A 22009-nucleotide genomic window follows, 5' to 3' on the forward strand; every position below is an offset into this window, starting at 1 on the left:
GGAAGGCAGGTGTCAGCTTGCTCAGCAAACAATCTGGGGCCTGATCCTTGAGATTACACTTGGCCTCAGGGACCCACAGAACACGGCACACGTTGTGCAAGGAGATTTGTCCACCCCAGACAAGGGCATGAACCTACATTTACCCTAGAGTTAGCACAACATAGGTGGCCTTTTTTCCCCTCCTCTCCCTCCCCCCCTCTTAAAACATTTCTGCATTTTACAGGAAAACTTCTGATCTGAAGGACACTCAATGGAATTTTTCAGTCACCACTACAACTTATGTCTAGTGGCTATTCCATATATCCCTCTACTAGGAAAATGAATGTCTGCAGAAATGACTTCTGCTACAGGATTCCACAGAATTAGTACTGTGTTCAAACACATTATTAAAGAAATGCAGATACTTATTTTGGACATCAGTCTTACCAATGCCCCTCCCTGGTCACGGTGGGAATCACAGAATTTCAGGGGTTGGAATGGACTTTAAGGGATCATCAAGTCCAATCCCCCTGCTAAAACAGGTAATCCTACAGCAGGTCGCACAGGTAGGCATCCAGCTGGATCTTGAATATCTCAATAGAAGAAGACTCCACCACTTCTCTGGGCAACCTGTGCTCCAATACCCTTACCAAGTTCTTCCATATGCTAGTACAGAACTTCCTATGTTCAAGTTTACTTCTTGTTGTATCACAACACACCACTGAGAAGAGCCTGAAAGAAATGGATTCATCAGCTTCCTCCTCTAGGAAAGGCTGCTCCTGGGGAGGGGATGAAAATTGACTTTGGGGAACCTTCATTCAGACTGCCAAAAGTAAAGCCACCTGTCTCTCCTCTACCATGTGTCGGCGCATGCATACATATGTACATATACGCACACACATACATGTATATGTACATACACACAACAATAAGGAGCCATTTCCAAAAACCTTCATTATTGGCTCACTGCTCCTTCCAAACAAGTCACTAGTTTCCCCACAGTCATCAGTAAGAGCAAGGAATCCAACAGCAGGACCTTAGGAATGCTGCCCAAAATACCACAACTCACTGAGCCTCAGTCACAGATCATTCAGAGTCACAGTGCCTCACAAGTTCCCCATCCAACATCCTGACGTACAAAAGGCATAATCTGGCTCATTTACTGTGATTGCACAGTGGTAAACTGTGAATTTCTTTTCAGACCACTTCACACGAAGAACGCCAGTCACAGCAGTGCAGTGTCGCTGAGGTGAAGCCCTTTGCTCAGACACCTGGCAGCAGGGTGCCTGTCATGGTGCTGGGCACTGAACAAGACTGAAGCAGAGGCAAAGCCCAAGGCAGATACTAGGCATCCTTCAGGCATACTGACAGCTGCATATCACATAGCAGGATCACGTCTGAAGTCCTGAGTGAGCCAGATTCTATGCTAGTGAGCTTATCTGTGGGAGCAGGTGAGGTGATAAACCTCATCAGAGTGGCCTTGCATTTAACCTGCTACTGCCAGTCTGTAGCCTGCATGCATTCTGTGAAGATGAATTGGCTCTGATCTTCTGAGTAAGGAGAGGCTCCTGAGAAGGAAGCAGCACTGGTGGGAAGCCATAGGTTGATATTTATCCCTGTTTTCAGGATGAGGCTCATCTCTCAACCTTTTTGTGGATCTCTCTGGGACGAGCCCTTCAGGATGAAGCACCAGCCAGTACCACTGAAAATTGGTATCACCACCTAGTCATTTACTTCATTATTAAAGACACAGCAAATAGCACCAGCAAAGAATCAAGGGCTCTTCTCATTTGGCTGATGCATGATTCTGGGGGGCTGGAAGCAAATTCCAAGTGACAAACTCACCCAGATCCTCATCCTGACCAACTCCAGAGCTGCACCGACGGGAGCTATTTTTGGTTTGAAAAGAGTGTAAATGAATTGAGAGTTTGGCTTACGGGGTGAGAACTGGATAACATGATGACAGAAGGGCTTTATAAACATTTATTATTCAAAAATCTCTTCTGCAAATGCAGATACGCCTAGGCAATTATCTCACTTTAGCTGCAGATGGGCAATTTTGATGCGATTATTATGCACCTTCAGTACTACAAAGCTTTCAGCGCCATTCCTTTTGAAAATGACTGAATTATACAGAATGACAAAACTAATGAACTATTGCATCTTTTTCCTGTCAGCTGCACACCATCTCGGAGGTGCCGTCAGTGAGCTTCATGTGGCAGAGCCCCATAGACACAGCTGTGAGCCCAGAGCACAGGAGAGCCAAGCTTCTCACTGAAGGAAGGCAAACCAAACACACCCTTCTGTGACCAGGTTACTGAGGAAGGATAGTTTACCATTATACATTCAGATCATGGCATTACAATGAGTCTAATATACAGTTTGTCATCTCCTTTGCAAGTCTCCCCAGTGAGATGATTCTATATCGTCTAAAATCTGGGGTTAATCACTCTTCCATAACAGGCAAAGGCTTTATGGGAAAATGTGACTCCAGATATCAGCAGAATGACAGTGGCAAATGATAATAGCTTGTTTTCAGCACAATTGTTATGGAGGAAACACACTTGGCTTCAGTTTTTTGAGACTACTTGTCTCTGGTTTCTTCCAGCAAACATATCTGGGATGACAATTGGTAATTTTTGAACCAAATGAAGTTCTTGAGATATAAAGCAGTAGGTAATATTTTACAGCCTGCCATCCGAAAAGTAGGTCCAAATTTAGCTATACATTCAACTGGTAGGATTTCCAAGTGGAATGCCCTCATTATGATTCCTGTTAATCTAAAAATAAAGCCAATTAAATGCCCCCTTTGGAAACATCCCAAGAAAGTATCTTATCAGTTTGATAAATTTAATTATACACTCATGCTTGTTAAGAAACAATCTGTTAACACACAACATAGCTGTTGGTGGTAGGGTTAAATACTTCACAGACACTCTGACATGACTGCAGTCACATTAGAGGGGTCTTGGATATGGCTCTATGGCTGCTGAGCCCCTTCAGACCCTAACAGCAGCACTATTTGTAAGATGGCAGAAACATCAGACACAATTACAGAGCTGTAACTTCATTTTTACTCAAGGTATTCCTACGAAGTATTGAGAATTTTTGGCCATTTTCTAGTATGTTATTTAATAGGAGAGTTTTTCACAGCTGAAGAATTTTCTTTCCGCACTTGGAAATCTGTATGTACTCCAGCTGAAAGCATAAAAAGCCAGACTAGTGAAGAGAACTGTAGTTTCAGTGCAGAAAAAGCATCATGCAATTTTCAGAAGATACAGAGAAGTGAATTAAGGGGGGGAAAAAAAAGAAAGTATTAAATGAAGAAGAAAAAATAACAAGGTTTTTAGAGGCAATGCAAGTACAAATGCTAGATGACATATAGAAAAGTTCTACCATAGTGAATGGGCCCAGGTTCACATTATCCAAGTACGCTCAATGTCCTACCAGAAGGTTAATGCTGAGAGGACATTCACAATGATCTGATACCTCAAGTTTAGCATTTGCACCTGCTGAAAGAAACAGGAGATGTCATCCTTCATTCAGACTTCCAGAGGCCCATTCACCCTGTGGGAATCTCAAATTTTTGTTGGTGCAATGGAAGGCTTTCAAAGATATGAAGGAAATGTTGCCAGAGTCTCTACGTACAGCAAAATAAACAGCTTAAGCAAACAGACAAGTAACCATCCAGCTCCAAAAAGAAGGAATGTGGTTTGGAAATTATAAAAGCCATGAGCAAGTGAAACCAACTTCACTGTCAGGGATGTGGGGAAGAGGGGATGGATAATAAGGCCACAGCAGACCTGATTAGTACAGGCTTACTGAGTACAAGAGACCCACATGACACAGTGATGACTGTGAGACTATGAAGTAAATGAGCCTTTTTCCTTTGAACTCACAGAGCATTAGCCCTGACTGACAAACAAACCAACACGAAGGTCTGTTTCCTTTTCATAGCAACATCAGAGAAGTGGTTTTCACTGACCATCACTTATACAAGAAACAACAGTGGATTTTGTTCACTTTCTCATTCTTCCAGCAGATATTCTGGTAGAAAGCTACCATTTGGATAGGTATTTTAGCACTAGAAAACACAGAAAAGGTTGTACATGAGCTTGCAAGAGCACAGACTAACCTGCTTACCCATCAGCCCATATCTTACCATTGTTTCCCCCCCTGCAAAAAAAAACCTACCCAAAAAACAATGGATGTTCTAATATTAACTGCCTGACAGCATTTTTCAGGGTCTGACACCCTGTTTATAGACACCTATGCTATCGTTAACCTTCATCTCCAGCTTTTTCTCCAGCTAGAGCTCTGACTAACAAACAAGAGTGGCCAGACCCCTTGGCCCCTGCCCTAACAGGATCTTGAGCCAGGTACTTGTGAATTTATACGAGGCCGCCTTTTAATACAAACACAAATAATTCTGGGAAATCTGGATGTAGTCCATAACCACTAGGCAGCTGGACAAAAAGGATTTTTCCACTTCCCTAGTGCTGCCAGCCTCAAACACTTCTCACACTGTATCATCCATCTTTATTGAGAGCAGTTAATTACAGCTACAAAGTCTGTTACCATACAGGCACTTTCCCTTTTTAAAGCAGCTTTAAAGGTAACAGCCTTTGAGATATTTTGACACAGATCTGAGCTGAAAAAAAAACCTAAATTTCCTTACCATTTCCTCCTGAGCTGTTTTGTTTTTGTTGCTGTTATAAACAACGTGGTAGAACCTATGTAGGATGGCCTTTGTTTAATGAGTTTGTACTCTGGGTATCAAGGTGCTTGATATGACGACTGAGTTACCTCTCTGTGCTGGAGGCTGGGCAGGGAGGAGAAGACCTCTGGGGCCCCTCCAGCTTTGCTGTCAGTGTAGAGAGGTCAGCATAGGTAGGATCAGCATAGCTGTATTTATCCTTGAGCTCTCCTGAGAAAAGCCCCAGCAGTACAGAAGTTTGTAGGTTATTTTTCTAACCAGAGAAAGAGTCAGTTAATGAAGAGCTCTTTGCCTGCAGTTTAACTGCTGACCAGGGATCACCCAGTGCTGCAGGACATTTTTTTTCCGAGCAAAACCTATTATATAAACACATTGTTTCATAGCACATGCCCTGCGTTTAGGTAGTAAGAATTACTTCTGATTCTAGTCTTTGCCTCAAGCACCATTACCTCACAGGAAACATACAATAAAATTATTGCGAGGACACAGGAGATAAGACAAAAATATGGAACAAGCCTAGTTTACTGGAGACCACTTAACAGAATCATCCTTGGAACAGTTTCACAAGCCAGGCTCATGATTAAAGAACATGCGCTTCTCCTGATCAGGCAGTACCCAGTTTTTATATTTGCTTAGCATTCCACAGAAGTCCAAACTGGACCATTGATCACTAACAGCTGCAGAAAAACTACCACCCTGAACTTGGGTCCAGGAGAACCTTGTTAAACTTACCAACATTAGGAGTAGTGGAGGGCTCTCACCAGCAGCAAACAGACTTTTCCTCTTCGTATCATGTTGTTTACCTCATGTCTCCTCTCCATTGCCTCACCTTTGCATCTCCTCTTCAGGTGTTTGTTCTCCCTGTGCATTTTGGAGGAAATTGGGCATCCGGTGCCTAGCTGGTAATGCTGGCATATGCAGCGTGGCACCAAGGAGGCTAATCTAAGGCTAATCTAATCTAATCCCTGCTACTGTCTTGTGTATAAGAAAAAACTCATATGAACAAGAAGATAGTATAGAAATATTCTGGAAGTGGAGGACTACATACTTCTTCCAAAATGGGCAGCTCACAGAGCATTTTGACAGCTGAATGAGAAAATTCTATTTCAGAAGATACAAAGAGCAAGAAACCATGGCATTAATCACTAATCACCTAAGAAAACAAGTCTCCTCCAGGAAACAGCTGAAATGATGATCTGGATGATAATCTGGCAATAAGATGGCACAGCTGCATTATGACAAGACAGCAACTAGGAGCCACCTCCAGGGTGTGATGTCCCCATACTGTACTGCTCATTGTGATACGTGGTATTTTCAAAAGAAAAGGGACAGCAATTGTGACAGTTTTGGGCCCCTCACTACAAGAAAGACATTGAGGCTCTGGAATGTGTCCAGAGAAAGGCAACAAAACTGTTGAGGGGTCTGGAGCACAAGTCTTATGAGCAGAACCTGAGAAAGCTGGGATTATTTAGCCTGGAGAAGAGCAGGTTCAGGGGAGACCTCATTGCACTCTACAACTTCCTGAAGGGAGGTTGTGAAGAGGAGGAGCTTGGCCTCTTCTCCCAGGCAATAAACAGGACCTGAGGAAATGGCCACAAGTTGTACCAGAGGAGGTTTAGATTAGACATAAGGAAAAACTTTTTCTCTCAGAGAGTGGTCAGGCACTGGAATGGCTGCCCAAGGACGTGGTGGAGTTGCTGTCCCTGGCAGCGTTCAAGAGGTGTCTGGATGAGGAGCTACAAGATATGGTTTAGTAGCTTGTGGTAGCAATGGTGGTGGGCGAATAGTTGGACTAGATGATCTTGTAGGTCCTTTCCAACCTCGTGATTCAATGATTCTGTACTATAGTTTTCATCAGGAAGAGGTTAATTCCTCTGAATGCCCGTCAGCACTGCTCCTACCTCAGACACTATGTCCCTCTGCAGAAGGAGTCGCTACTTCTGCTGCTTGGTCAGTAGTACAATTTGGCCTTGTTTTCAGCCAGAAACCCTGGGAAAAGTGCAGATACTGCAGAGAAGCACTGAAAACAACATGAGAGCTGATACAGTTGCCTGCTGATAACACATCACCAACAATTCAGATACCTGCAGCAGATGCACAGATGATCATGCCTACAATAAACCTATAAACAATATACTTTTAACTAACTGTTTCAATTCTAAGTAAACACTTAGGCTCTGAAAGACAACCATAGATCGAAACAATGTAATGTGCAGATACTCCTAATTTGTATCTAACTCAGGCAAGAATTAGATACTATACCTTCCAAATTCAAGAGCTCTCTTTGCTCTTTGGATGCTGATTTTTCCCCCCCAAAAGCTAAGGAGAACTTGAGTAAAAAAAATTATTTTATTGTGAGGAACACAAAGTAAACAGGCATTATTTTAAGGTTAATGTAGTGAATTAGAGAAATAAAGTTTATAAACTGTAGCTTTTTGAAAGAAAACATGCTTCACTGGGTGACATTTGCTAAAAACACTCGTATTCACCATGCCTTGATGTTTTTTTGGCTTATTTATGACTCTGCTAATGTAGTTTGCTTTGGTGGTGATGCTCCCACCTAAGCAGTAACATAAATCAGTAGGATGCCAAAAGTCAACTGTACTAGAACATTTAAATGCTGTTGGGTAAGTGAGACACAAAAGCATACAAAAGTGCATAGAAAATGCTGAGAATCAGTAGTAAAAATGTAGCTAGCCACATCAACACTTTATGAAATAATAATTAAGACCTCAGTGATAAACAATTCCATAAAGAATCATACAGACCATTGCAGAGAGTCTGCCCTTTGCTTCTCAAAAACCTTCAGATAAAACTGTATCGTCAAAATAAATAAGCATTCTGAGGTATTCTCTTGCTAAAATGAGAACAGAATCCTCAGCTACTCCCCTAAGCTGGCACACAGACTGCATCTTTACGAAGGTATGTTTTCCTCTGCCCGGAGAGACACAAAGCTAAACAAGGTTTTATAGGGATTTCAGTTTCATCTTCCACGCACACAAGAAGCTTTAATCTCCAGTGCTTTTAATTTATGTTACCTCATAAATTAATAATGTTAAGTATGATGGAGGGCGGCTCATCAGATTAAATGTGTCATTTTATAAAGCAGTTTGGAAGCAAAAAGTATGAAGTCAAGATGAAGTGCTCTTAAATGATCCATTAGGTGCATAAATCATTACATATGTTATTTCTGGACTGGACAACAGTTGAAATTAACGATAATTTAGTACTGTATTTTTATTTTAAGCCTGTGAGCACTCGCACAAGAAGCGAAAGAGCAGTGATGACCCCAGAGTGTTCTCCTGTGGCCTGCTAGAATTTCCTGGGTCATATCCCAAGGACAAAGTCCTGCACAAAGGGTGCATGGCACCCCTGGCAGCAAGCATGGGACAAACTGTCCAGGATCGATCCACATTTGGGCACAACTCTTGAATTTGATGGAGCTGCACAGGGAGCCTGCATCAGTTTGTATGTGAATGTGGGTATTATGGTTCGTCTTAATTCAACCTCAAAAGTAGGGAAGAGATTTTCTGTTGGGCTCTGCTAGAGTGGATACAATTTGGACAGTTGCAACATTGCCTCAGTGAAATCAGGAGCGACTCTCTGCTGCAGACACAACTGCTATGTCTACTTGTGCTTACACAGGATATTACTTAGCATGCAACTACCTACTATGAGGAGGTTACTTAGATGTCATATTTCTACCTTCTCCAACTACCTGCTCTACATTTATCTCATTGCAAACTCCTGCTAGAGGGTTTAGATATGTATACTATAAAATACATGAATGTGGAAGACAGAAGTAGCAAATGATTAAGGAAGTTTTTTTGTTAGCTCCCCATCAGAACTGTCTATCAACTGTCTAGAAGCCTCTCCAGTGCCTCCCTAACAAGTCTGGCTGTGAACGGAGCACAAGCTTTCCTGAAGATGGTTATGCCTCACACAGACCTATAAAGTCTCTAGATAGTTGCATACACAAATACAGGGAATAACTAGGAGGGGATCCTAGAGCCCAGAATCTGACTTACGTGCAAGTGAGATCTCAGCTATGACGGAGCAGGCTGATGAGAAGTACAGCAGTTCTTTGTGCAGCACCGCTGAAAGGTCTTAGTTCAGATAACTATGCTACATGAACACATGGTAGGCAACAGTCCTCCTTCTGAAGCTCTGCCTCATCCAGAGAGCAGAAAGAATCAGAGATCTACAGAGACTTGCTCAAAGCCACAAACCAAACCTGCAGCAAAGCTAAGAAACAAAGCCAAGTCTCCAAATATCCATCTACACCCACAGCAATAAAAACCCGGCAAATTCCCTCCGGTCAGTCTACTACTCAGACTCACAGATGAACTTATTCACTAAGCCTGCTGCAGGCTTATCTGTAATGAAGTCCCCCTTTATTCCAAACAGGCTGCAGGTCGTGCACCTGCTCTTCAACTCAGTCATCAATCAATTAAATGGAAGACATAAAGCTACCAGCCATATCAACTAACAGCAGCAAGGAGGGGTATAATACTCTGGCTTTAACCTCAGGGACACGGTGAACCACAGCCACCCTCCATCTCAGAAATCATTAAACACTGAGAGACAAACCAAAGAAACTAAAATGTAGCTGTTTGGGACTGACATTTGTTACTGTTTTTAGATTCAGGTGTTGCTTTCTTTGCTCTTCATTCTTCCGGCATCTCTAAAGCCTCTATGTCTGCTATGGAGCAAATGACAAACGCAAGCTGAAGAACAAAGTGCAGGAAATGTGGCATCTTATGAAAACATCTTTAGAACTGCTGGGTTCTGCTCTACGACCTTCAGCATTAAGTTCCTCTATCTGCAGCTGCCTCAATAATTCAGAACAGGAAGAAAATACAACTAAAGCTAAAAAACACAATGTCAACATTAATAATCTCAACCCTAGTAATCTGGAGGTATAAAACAACTAAGTACCCTGAATTCTTACATGTTTCCTGTAGCGAGTTTCTTCCCCACTGCTGCACAGCTGGAAGCTGAGAAACGTGTACTTCATACTGTTTATTTTCTAAGCTACTTCATTAAAAAGCTGTGAGTCCCACTGTGTAACAGAAGGGGAAAACGTGTTCACATCCTTTCATGTATCAGGGAGGCTCTGACACAGGACGTCCTGACGGCTGATTCATCCCATCTGTCCCAGATGCCTTTTTTAAGCCAAAAGATGAAATGAAGGAGCGCTCACCAAGAGGCGGTCCTTTGAGCAGCATCCTCTGCCCCTCATGGAGGATGGGCACTCAGGGCTTTCCGTGAGTGCTTCAGGCTCTGTGGGTTTGGCATGCTGTGAAGATAAGGTGTGCTGAAGACAAAATGCTGTTCTTAGTTATGACTGTGCTTCCTCCCGGAAATAAACAAAACTGCTCCAGTTTAACTGGGATCAAAGTATGAGCTTAGATGTAGGGGCATAATGCCAGGAAAATACTGCAGTGCCTTTTACTTGACTATTTGAGGCACTGCACGAGTCCTGATTTTGGAAGTTTTCTTAGCTTACTCAAGAGATCACCATGAAAGTCAGCTGCAAGGTAGAGGAAGAAAATACCAATGAAAAAATGATGGCCACATGAGTTTGAATAGAAAACTCTTGAGAAGTAATTACAGAAAATGCAGACTTCCATTAACTGAACTCTACGTATTTTGAACAAACCCAGACTTCTTAGTTTTGGAGTCAAACCTTATTCAGAATAATAACAACATCTAGCGCATGATGGAATTAATTCAGAACACCTTCCAACAAACCTGAAGAGGCAAGCAAATGCAGGCTCAAGCTATTGAATAAGAAGCCTGCTTAGGGGCAGAGCGCCATGCAAGAGCCACAGGAGAAAAAAAACCAAAAGCTCCCATACCTGTACCTCTGCTTCGGAGACTGTTTTTCAGCTGACTTAAAAACATGTCCAAGATAATACAAAGGAAAGAATAAAAAGTTCCAGTTTGTTGCAAACCACGTTAGAGTGAAGGGCGCATCGAATTTCTTAAAGGTCAGTTTTGCTAGTTGGGTAGAACCCGACCAGGACGAGCAGACACCCAAGACCACGGCCACACCCCAGAAAATTTTCTTGACTTGCGTCACGGAGCATTTCCAGCAACAGCGGCTCACCCTTCCACCTCCTTCCACCCCGGCTTGCATCTGTGCTTCAGCTGGGGCTGGGGACTCCCGGGAGCGCTCATCCCCTGGGGAGAAGAAAACACAAGGCTTACTAGGGAAGTCCAGGCAATGCTTCAGTTTTCACACCCCGGGGCCCTTCTGAAGTCAGGTGAAGCTTTACCAGCAAAACAAGCAGTATCAACAGGAAAAAAAACAAACAACCAAAGCAGACCTTGCCACAAAATGCCATTCTTTTTTAGATCATTGCAAGGCCTCTGGTTCAACTGAAGCATAGTTAGAATGTAAACGGTAATTATCACCTCTACATTTAGGAGCTGCTGAGTAAATGGAGATTAAAATTGCACATTGTTCTGATGTACGTAGAAAGATTTAACACATCACTTAAAACTGATGCTGTTAGGGAATGTAAATGAGTAAAAAATATGGATTTGAGTGTAGGAACGCAGCAAAACAGATTACAACAACACTTCAAAATGTTACTGCCTTGGAAAATACAGAACTGGGCAGCTTATGCAATAGAATGGCTCTTCGAGAGGAGGAAGGGCGCAGTGTGTTTCATCTCACAGTTAAGTGTGACCACCACCATGTATGTTCTGTGATTCACACTGAACTTGGATCACCAAGCATTTCAGTGCTCTCCTGAGGCTGTAGCCCAGTGGCAAAAATCAGACCAGCCCACAGGCTGCCCTAGCAACATCTCAGACTAGGCGGCCCTTGCTTTTTTCAGCACTAGCTCTGCACCAAACACAACACAGCATGTTAACTTCAACATGCCCCTGTTTAACCTCACTCAGGATTCTGCTTGAAAGCTCAGTTTCACACACACCTTACTGCTGGTCCCAGCACACCAAAGTAGAGGAGGTTCTCAGGACACACCTCAGCACTCACCATCCCAAACACAGACGAAGCACAAAACAGGCAACACTTTTAAAGATGTCACCTGCTGTATTTCTGGTTTCAAATCAACTGCATGACAGCCATCAAAACCTCCTTCTCTTGGCTTACGTTTCTCAAAACTTGTCTCTTTTTCATACTGTAGCACTGGGTTTAATAATGATACATCTCCTAAAAAAGCCTTGCCCCTTTACTTATCTCCTTAAACGTGAGTTGTTAGAACCTTGCTGTCTTACCACTATCAGCAGGCACTGTATCTAGGCTGTGACTGAATGAGCAACACCAAGTTAGGTGTTACAATTCCTCCTGAGATCTAAAGGTGCTGGCAGACCTCAGCAGCAGACCGTTGCCTTTAGGGAGTGTAAATTAATCTCATTAAGCAGTTGCTGAAGCTGACAGTCATCTGCATGCTACACTCAGCAGTATTTTCTCTTGAAAGGGTGACTTCAGTTCAGTTGGTCCATCCATTTTAGGAAGAAACAGAAATTCACGCTGAAATTCATCAGTCTAGAACTTGAAATGATCCAAAGGTCATTGGGTGTATTGAAAGGCAGAAAGAGAAATGTAAGTTCAGTAAAGGATAATGAGAAACTACTTTGCCAAACATTCATATATTTTCAAAGTAGACTAAGAGAGATCTGCACACAGAAGTCCTTCCTTATGCTGGTGGTATTTAGTGTTGGGAATGGACAATCTTTTACAAAATCTTATTGCAGGTTAACTTAAATTTGTATTTACCTAAGCTAATACAATACCAAAGAAGAGGTTTATTCTAATGGGTAAACATGCTTAATTATTCCTTTATCTACAAGAAATCTATGATCTAAGAGCATCATTAGTTCACCTCTAACACAACAAAACTGCAGCATCTGATATCTTGAGATCTAAGAAAAACACACAGCAGCAATGGAATAAACATCTAGATTATTGTTGGTGCTTGAGTGGCTTTAAAGAGATGAGGATGTTGCTGATCTCTACACTTACTTTAGCTTTCTACAGAAGATTGTGTGGGCAGCTTCTCATATAATGGGAGATAAATCAGCAAGCCAATAAATTATCCAGAGTTAACACAGTATTGTGTCCAACATACAGCAGGAAGCTTACAAACTACCTGCTAAACATCAGGAGAATTGAGAAATGAAATAAGGCTGAATGTGAAGCTCTAGCTCGTTCAAAAGCATTTTAATGCACTTTCTTTACACCACTTCTTATAATGAACGCCTCTTTCCCTATTGCCTGCATGGATTGGTCAGGGTTCATTTGCAGTACAATGGTACAATCATTTCAACTTCACCAAATGCTGTACAGATGCCAGCACCTTCTTTACTGTTCACCACACAAGTCCTACAATGATGAGTGAATTTTTAATTTCCCCTCAAGCTTTTCTAATGGGCACTGTCACAGTAAGATCAAACTGTAAGACTTCATACACATTCATGAACACCCATGGGAATGCTTCCTAAGGAGGAGAGCTGGGCACCACAAAAAGGAAACCAGTCAGGCTGCTGATGACATCTATCAGGACTTCAAAAAGGCTTTCGACACAATCCCACATAACATTCTTCTCTCCAAATTGGAAAGATATGGATTTGATGAGTGAACTGTTTGATAGATGGTTGCAAGATCGTACCCAGAGAGTGGTGGTCAATGGTCCAATGCCTAGATGGAGATCAGTGCAAGTGGTGTCCCCCATAGGTCAGCAGTAGGGTTGATGCTCTTTAATATCTTCATCAATGACACTGAGTGCACCCTCAGCATATTTGTGGATGACCAAGCTGTGTGATGTGTTTGATATGTCCAAGGGACAAGATGCCATCCAGAGAAAAACCTAGACAGGCTTAGATTTTTGCTTAACCCGTGACAGATGTTTAAGAGTCTCTTTCAACTCAAACAATTCTACTATTCCATGATTCTAAAGCAGGGTGCGATGTACTGTGCTGAGGACTTGCCTGCTGGCTGGCATGCATGACATCCAGAGTTGTAGCTCTCCTTTCCCAGTCCCCGTGTTCCCATGGAGAAAGTCTTCCTCACCAAAGCTGCAGGTGCACAGATGGGGTGACCGCAACCCTCAACGTGGATGAGAAGCTTCTCAACCTATTTGTAACACTTCACAAGGGCCAGCTGGCACTAAACTCTATGGTAATGTAAAAATGGTAAAATGGCTTTTTCAGAATGGATGAGGCAGGGCTTTGAAGAATTTTATTTCTGGACATGTTCCTCCAGACTTCCTGTGTTCCTTCCTTTGCCCTTTGCAGCGCACTGCTCTGTATGCTACTGTATCCCCAAAAAGAGTAAATCAAGATGCTGAGATGGATCAAAAATGCCTATCATGCTTTTACTAAACTTAGTATTTCATTCTCCCTTTTGTTCATTCATTTTCCTGTTTCATAAATCTCAAATGGAACCATCCCTCCCTCGCTTCCTCCCTTTCAGCTCAGCAACTGAAGGAAATCACCTCCAATGCTGCTGCCAATGTCATTTCCCACTGGGATACGTTACCCCAGAAAACGGCCATTCTCCATTTCCTCCATTAACAGTGAGACTCCTTTCAGATAACTCCATAAACCTGTGGTAGGGACATCAGCACCTGAGCTAGTGAACCTGAGTTTAGGGAGAAATCAGGCACTGGAATGCACAGCTTATCCTACATATACCTTTGATGAAGTGCCCTTTATCACTGACAACAGCTGCTAGCTTGCATTATGTTAAGAGAAGAGCCACCCAGTGATGGTATCACTTTTAAGCAGCCTGTGCAGTCTACTTCAAGAACTGTACACCTCTCTTAATGGCTTGAGACTCCTGTGCACAGCTTGCCAGTTAACCATTTGCTATAGGGCCATAATGTACCTCACTGTCTTTGTTAAACATGTAATACTGACAGAAACTAAGGGTGGCATTCGACTTACCAGCCTGAGACATCTGCTGTACAGACTCGTGCATCTGAGACAGTCATTTACACATTCTGCATAGTTAGTAGACAGAAAAAAAAAAAGACATTTCCATAGCACGATTTCTCTCAAAGCAAATGATAAAACAAGCCAGATGAATCACCCTCTCCAAGTTTCTCTCCACTAGCCCTAAACAGTCTGAGGTGGCAAGCTCAGAATTGACTAGTGTAGGTGCCTGAGTGAAGTGAGTCCCAAGAGTAAAGCCACACAGATAGCGTGGCAGGCTCTGAGCTGGGCAGATAAATATATATACATACAGTTGTCAGCAGTGAACTGCTTTAGCTGTTGCCAACTCATCAGTAAATGACTGAAAGAAGTACTACAAAAGCACACTGTGCTCTTGCCAGCCCTTCAGAGACACCAAGCACAGACTAAGGTCCTGTCTATTAGGGACTGAAACATGTGCCTAATGATTACGTACAGCTCCACCAGCTTCCCCAGGCTATGAATGTGCTTGAATGCAAGCACAATGTAAGCACATTATTAAACAGCTCTGAGTCAGGCTTCTGAAAAATCTTTGAAAGAAGTAAGAATCCTTACCAGGGTCTCTGACAATTACAAATGAACCGTCCTCAAGGCATTTGTTGTTTTTTTTTTTTTTTTGCTAGCCTCTTAAATGTTTTGTAGCTGTTTGGGAACTGCAGAAAACAGGATTGTAAAGCTTGCAAAAGTATGGCATGCTTATAATAAATAAGGGAGAAGGAAATGAGACAGAATCCTGTAACACAGCACCTGATCCTCTGAGTAGTTAGGAACACTAGAAGCATGTCATGTGCAGAAGGATCAGAGCTGGATGCTACACAAGGTATATCTGCACAACCTTGGCTGCTATGTGGCCTCCTCTTCATCCAGTAACATGGAGAGTTCCATGGTAAACAGTTAGCTCACAAATTACTATTTACCAACATACCTAAAATCACACACAATGACTTGTGGTGGCAATGTTCTGGACAGAGAATAATATTTGCCTCAGTGGCAGACTCTCAAACTCCTTCAAGTATTTTTATCCCATTTCCATCTACCACAGTAGCTATGCATTATTTAGCTGTCCAGGATTTTTGAACTAAGCTGCTAAAAACAGCTGAGGCATCATCCTGTAAAGAGGAGAGTAAGTGCCAAATCCACAAAATAATGTCTCTAATTGCCACTATCTGTCTAAATCTGAAAAGCTGACATTTATTCAGATGTGTTGCTGAGGCATTTTCTTCACAGTTGGTGAGGTTAAAGAGTGACGTCTTAGGCATGGATGTGCAACCTTTTGGCTTGCCTGGGCTGCAGTGAGTAAAGAGGAAATCTTCTTGTGCCTCATATACTTAGGTCACTCTGAAATAATGCCTCCTATTTACTTTCATGGAAACTACAACAGGTATAATGAACACAGTAACTCTGTTTGATAGAGCAAATTCTCAGCTGCAAAACACTGTTTTTCAATGCAATCACCACCATTAACTATGTTTTTTTCACTGGTCATGAATGAGAACCTGCATGCCATGCTTGTAACAATCTGCACTAGTGGAGGTGACCCACAGTTTTTATCACCGCTGCTGAAACACACCACCCACTGCCAAACTGTGCTCACATCCACTGTTTAATCTCTATCAATACTAAGCAAGTGTCAGTGAATGTCAAGGCATGCAGCTTTTTCCACATGAAGGAATTCAATTCCACACCTTCGTTTCATACCCACTTCCACGTCAGACACCATTCTGTCAGATGGCCGTCCTGCTGCCATCTGTCACACAGCAACGGCATGGAACACAGTACTGATGGGAAGGTTCAACTTCTACTTCCTTACCACCAACATCTGCATCTGACATTGTGGGGCAACGTGATAAAATAAGAGGCATTATTTTTGGAGCATTTTTGATGAAATTTTACTATTTTTGTGCTTCAGCCTTCAAAATAGTTGCTCGCAAATGTATGTACTGCAAGAGAGCAACCGCACGAATAAGGTGTGACTGTGAACTGAGGGGCGTTTCTCTCTATCTAGTAAGAAAGACCTTACAAAAGTCTGATAAAGAGACATGATCAGTTTTTTTCTCTGAATTGAATATATGACTGCAAGTCAATACATTCAATTTGAAAATCTTCCCCCTAGCTGGGGAGCTTCCACAGCTGCAAGGGTGCTTAATGCACTGAGCCATGGAAGAGGAGCACACACTCCCCCGCCACTTTTTGGAAGACAAAGTTCAGCCATTTAGCTGCCAACTCAACTGTGAAACAGCAGTAAGTATTAGAATGAGCAATAGTGGGGAACGAGCATCCTAGCATAACATAAAGCCATGCTCAGCTATACTCATAAGGTCTCTGCTCAGTGGTACCCATTGGACTGGCTAGATTACTCAACCTGGAGCCTTCCTGGTGTCTGTGGGTGGGAGCTGACAGGGGCACTGATGAAGGAGATGGAGTTTATCTTTCTAAGTTTTTAAAAGGCTTCTGACAAAAATTCCAAACAACAAATCCCCAAAAATCCCAGACAACTCTAAAGGGTTGTACAGAAAATAAGCAGCAGCCAAGGAAAGTGCTGGAATGGACCAAAGGCTCAGTTCAAGATAGGAAACCAGGAAGGAGTGAAAAAAGCAATGGAGGGAAGTGACTGAAGCTCTGCAGACATCAGCTGTGGGACCTGCACTCTTCAATGTCATTATAGGTAGCAAGGGGGCAAGTGATGAGCTAACGGTTTCCTAATGAAATGAAGTTATCCAGGACTGTAGGATAATTGATGAAATGACTGAGTAATAAAATGGGGGATGCAGAAGCAAGCGTACTAATATAGAGATGCAGGTGGGAGTACAAGAATCATGCACTACATCCACAACAAATAGGCTCTGGCCCATCTACCACAAGGAATCCTGAGCTCTTCCCAAGCTGCTCCACAGAAAAGGCAACATGTTCAGGAGCAGACAAGAACTCAAATTAACTGCTAACAATTATTAGGAACAAAGCAGAAAACAAAGCAAAAAGTTGTTTCCTACATCCAGGGAGATGTCACTTGTCAGTGCACCCACAGAGCAAGAGATGCATCTCGGGCTAGAAATACACCTTCCCAATCAATTCCACCACGTTGGAAACAGCACCAGATGGACCTCTGGTCAGGCCCCATATGGTGACTGTTTCTGTGCTTGTTGAGGAAATTGCTCTTGGCTTCCTAAGGGGAAAGCTGTGAGTTCCTGTGGGTGGCTGGCAGATAAGGTTATAAGGCTTAGTGCTTAGGTTTGTCTATGCACTTTATCCCAACCTCCTTACTGTGCTAGATCCTGAAGGTCTAAGAGATGGATTTTTTTTTAATTTTTTTTTAAAAGAATACCAATTAATGCATTATAAAGGAAAAACAATGAAGCCTCAGAAACCTTTGTAAATGCAGTTTTTAAATGAGAATATTTGCAAATGACACTGCACATGTGGGTTTTTAGATCACATTTAAGAAACTGTAGAAGTTCAATAGAGTATCTAAATACTTTTACAGATAACAGATAAAAAATAATAGCACTTAGTTTGATGATGGCACAGCATGACAATATTATGATCAATACAAAAAGAACCAAGACAGTAATGGTTATTTCAAAGAGCAAAACCAGAGTATTAAACTATTAGGTCAGAAGGCTTGAGTTTGCTTGAGTTTACAGCATAAATTCCAAGATGAATGGAAGTACCTTTAAATGCTGAACTTTGCCTGAGCACCGATTCAAAGCAAGAGAATTACAAACTGAGTTCAGATTCTTTTTTGCTATTGGAATTTATGATACAAATCACTTAATTACACCAAAAGTCATGTTAGGATAATGTATGCAGAACATTTAGATTTATCTAATCATCTCACCTTAATTTCAACAGGGCAAGAAATTGGCCTGTTGGCCTGCAGTCAAGCCTCTTCACTCCTCATATTACTGGAACATCCATATAACTTATCTAATGCCAAATAATTTATTCTAAAAGGTGCTACTGAATCTTTAAGTACTAATCACTTTTATGGTCTCTTCTATTGCTAATTATAATCATATATTAATTCTTGGTTTATTCCGTGTCAAATGTTATACATAATCACAGAATGACCTGGGTTGGAAGGGACCTCAAGTATCATGAAGCTCCAACCCCCCTGCCTGGCAGGGCCACCAAACTTCCATGTTTACTAGATCAGGTTGCCCAGGGCCCCATCTAACCTGGCCTTGAACACCTCCAGGGATGGGGCACACCTGAGCTTACTAAGAGTTGTAATTAAATAGCAGATCTGCATGTATTTGTTGAGAATACAGTAAATTTTCCTGCTTAGCATATATATTCCTTTCTTCCTCTGTCAAATACTCAGGCAAGACTTTCTGCAAAATCTATATTCTAATTCCTACTAGTGATACAGAGAGAGCTGATAAATTATCAATCTTATACTGCAGCAATTTGGACCGTAATCCATTTAATTCATCCTCAGAGGCAACTGCTTAGAAATTCTATTAAAATTGTGGCATTCAAATGAGCCTCATTAAAACATGATATTCCACTTTAAACATTATAGGATGGGTAGTTCCCCTAAATGTCACCCTTTTCATTATTAAGCAGAATGCATGACTGGAGGCCAGAGTGAAAATGGACAATAGTGGGTGCTTATTACAGTACATTGTATTACTATAATATAGCACCTGGAAACGGACATAAAGAACAACCCTGATTATGAGATACATATTCATGATATTATGGAAAACCATATTTTATCATTATTCTGCATTTCCTTCCTGAATCAAAACTGAAATTGGGAGTTTTGCTATTTATTTGGAAATCAACATCTTTGTGGAAGCAGAACTTTCATTAAAACAAAAATAAGTCATGAGCAAAATGGGATTCTGTGCAAATATGAGCTGAAGGGTATGCAAATTTCATCCTAACCAAAGGTTTAAGTGATGGTTTAAGTGCCTGTTCTGGTAAAAAAAACAAGACTGTGCTCTCCACAGGGAACTGCTCTATTAACTAGTTAGCAGTTTGAGTGCCACATCTTTCCTGAGCAATGGTTTCATTCCAAGGGAATCCAGCTACTTAAACTGACATGAATACTACATTTATATCAGTACATATATACTATTATTATTATTCTATTAAGAGGTAAGTGAATTCATACTGGCATGAATTCAGTCTATGCTGGCTGCAGTTTATAAAAAAATGGGATAATGTTATTTCTCTCCTACATAGCTTTCCAAAATTCTGAGCTGCAGGGTGTTCAGGTACACACAGTTTTATATACAAGAATTTGTCACAGCCCATTTGTCCTTTACACACTGAATTTTAAGTCCAGTTAATTGTTTTCTTAGGAGATAAAGGGTTAATCTGCTCTTGAACTTAAAACATGATGCCTCTTTAGTCCCAACTTAAGAGCACGATACTTGGAGCATCTCTGTCAACTAATAATCAGATATGAGAGTAGACTTGACGTGGATCTGAGTGTGCTCACAACAGTTAAGGCAACATATGCGTAATCATGGAATTCCACACGTAATTTGCTGCTCACTGATCTACCAGAAGAAAGAAGAGGATGCCTCCTCACTTCTCACCAGCAAGTCCAGCCAGGATGGGTCTTTGATAACAAAGCAAGGCTTGGCTAGACTTGTGTTGGCATGAAGAAACTTAGTACAACCCCGAGCAAAAACAATACTACATGCAAAGATCCCAGTTTCTATTTTCTACCTGATAGATACCCTTTCCTCTTTTCAATAACAGAGGTTTTTGTAACCTTCTTTTGTTTTAATCAGCTACAAAAGACATACTTTTTAGAGATAAACACAGCGCCACCCTTGCTGAAAGCTGAACTAGGGAATCTGAGGTGATTCCGTATCCTGATCATATTTCCTCACTCCAGTATTGGAATATGACTGAATTACGGGGCTTGTGAGACTCAGAGGTTTTTCCATCCAAGGAGTTTGTTATTTGGCCAGAAATAGTGATACCGAGCAAAAACTATTACTGTTATTTGAAGAAGAGTCAACACACAACTTTTGTGTAACCAAACAATGCTAGGTTCTGCAAAGAGATTTATGCCTCAGGAAGGATTCTCAAAATTTCAAGACTAGGTTCCTCTGCATTATGACAAATAAGAGCAGATTTAAGTTCCTGGAACAAGGCTGTTAACATCAGAGGTGGTGCCTGGCTTCTCCAGTACACAGTGCCAACACAATTGGTGGGCATCTCTGCCTGAAAGCGAGCCATCTCTGCACTGCTAAGAACACCTTGTTTCCTGTTGCCTTTGATCTAATGCTGCAATGACTGCCAGCAAAACTCAGTGATGATTACAAAGTAAACCTACACTCTTATTGGCCAAATTCCTCCTTCTGCAGGATGCCGTCCAGGTCTGCAGTGGCATCTCATAGTTTATAATTAACGAAGATTAACTGGGCTTCAGATTAAAGGTTGATGGTACTCCAGCCAAGTTGAGAGAACCACTTTAGTAGGGAAGTGAATGTGCTGTGCTCAGTATAATGGGCTAAGACAGCTACAATAGAAGTGATACTACATTTGTGCCCTGTAACTGGGAAATGGCTGGGAAATATCTGTTGAGTGATCATAGAAGTTTATGTCGAACTTCTAGTCTTTTCTGAACTCCAGCTCCCATACTGAAGTGTTTCTATGCTACGTACCCTCCCATCTGCAGTTAGCTCCCATTATGAAAAGAGGGGCAATATTTTCTTCCACGTAAGTTATCAAAACAAGAGGCAACACATGATGTGTACTGGTAACAATTATACTGTTATTTTTAACTAGTTCTTTTCCCACCTTCTTATGGAAGAAATCTATCATTAAATTAGTATTAGATTAGTAAATGCTTATTTTTTGAGATAAGTGCCTAGATGGGTTCAAGATGACTAGGAAATGCACCTTGCTCCATTTAGAGATACATGGATAAAACACAGTGGTCTTTAAATCTGAGATTACCCAATGGTTGCTACTGTTACATTCTGTCACTGTAAATGAACATATTGTTTGTCCATACTGCATACATATCGGCTCATTTCAGCCACCAAAGTAAGGCAGCTTGGATAAATCTTGAATAATTTACTTTCTGCTTCATGATGCATTAAAGCATTAGTTCTAGCATTCGTTCAGTAACATCAGCATTTTACAGTCTTTTTTTATTTCTGTAGCATTTGGGGAGGAGACATACAATGCAGAAGTAATGAGTCACCTCTAAACCTATAGCTCATGATTTTGCACAGGCAAGATGGTATAGAAAACGACGAGTGGGACATGATCAAAGATGAGCTGGCAGGAATCCCCAGTGAGTAAGCCTAGCACAGCTCAGAGAAGCTCATTTTGAGACTGTTTAAAGACTAGGAAAGCACTGCGCCATGTGGGAAGGGTGCCAGGTGTTATGAA

General features: G+C 41.7%; 1 protein-coding gene across 7 annotated transcripts in view; it reads right to left on the minus strand.

Annotated features, from left to right (window-relative positions):
* SLC35F3 (solute carrier family 35 member F3) overlaps positions 1–22009 on the minus strand; it is a 130633-nt gene that overhangs the window by 17683 nt on the left and 90941 nt on the right. For 4 of the 7 annotated variants that reach the window (XM_015857842.3, XM_015857841.3, XM_085543392.1 and 1 more), the window contains one exon: positions 10558–10882. In XM_015857842.3, coding sequence (XP_015713328.2) covers positions 10558–10882 — 325 coding nt within the window. Of the gene's footprint in view, positions 1–10557; positions 10883–14617; positions 14667–22009 lie in introns of those variants that run through there. The other 3 variants (XM_085543394.1, XM_085543393.1, XM_015857843.3) reach the window with 2 other exon arrangements.

Source organism: Coturnix japonica, chromosome 3 (genome assembly GCF_054131305.1).
Source record: "Coturnix japonica strain WE chromosome 3, WE-NBRP24, whole genome shotgun sequence".
Lineage (NCBI taxonomy): Eukaryota > Metazoa > Chordata > Aves > Galliformes > Phasianidae > Coturnix > Coturnix japonica.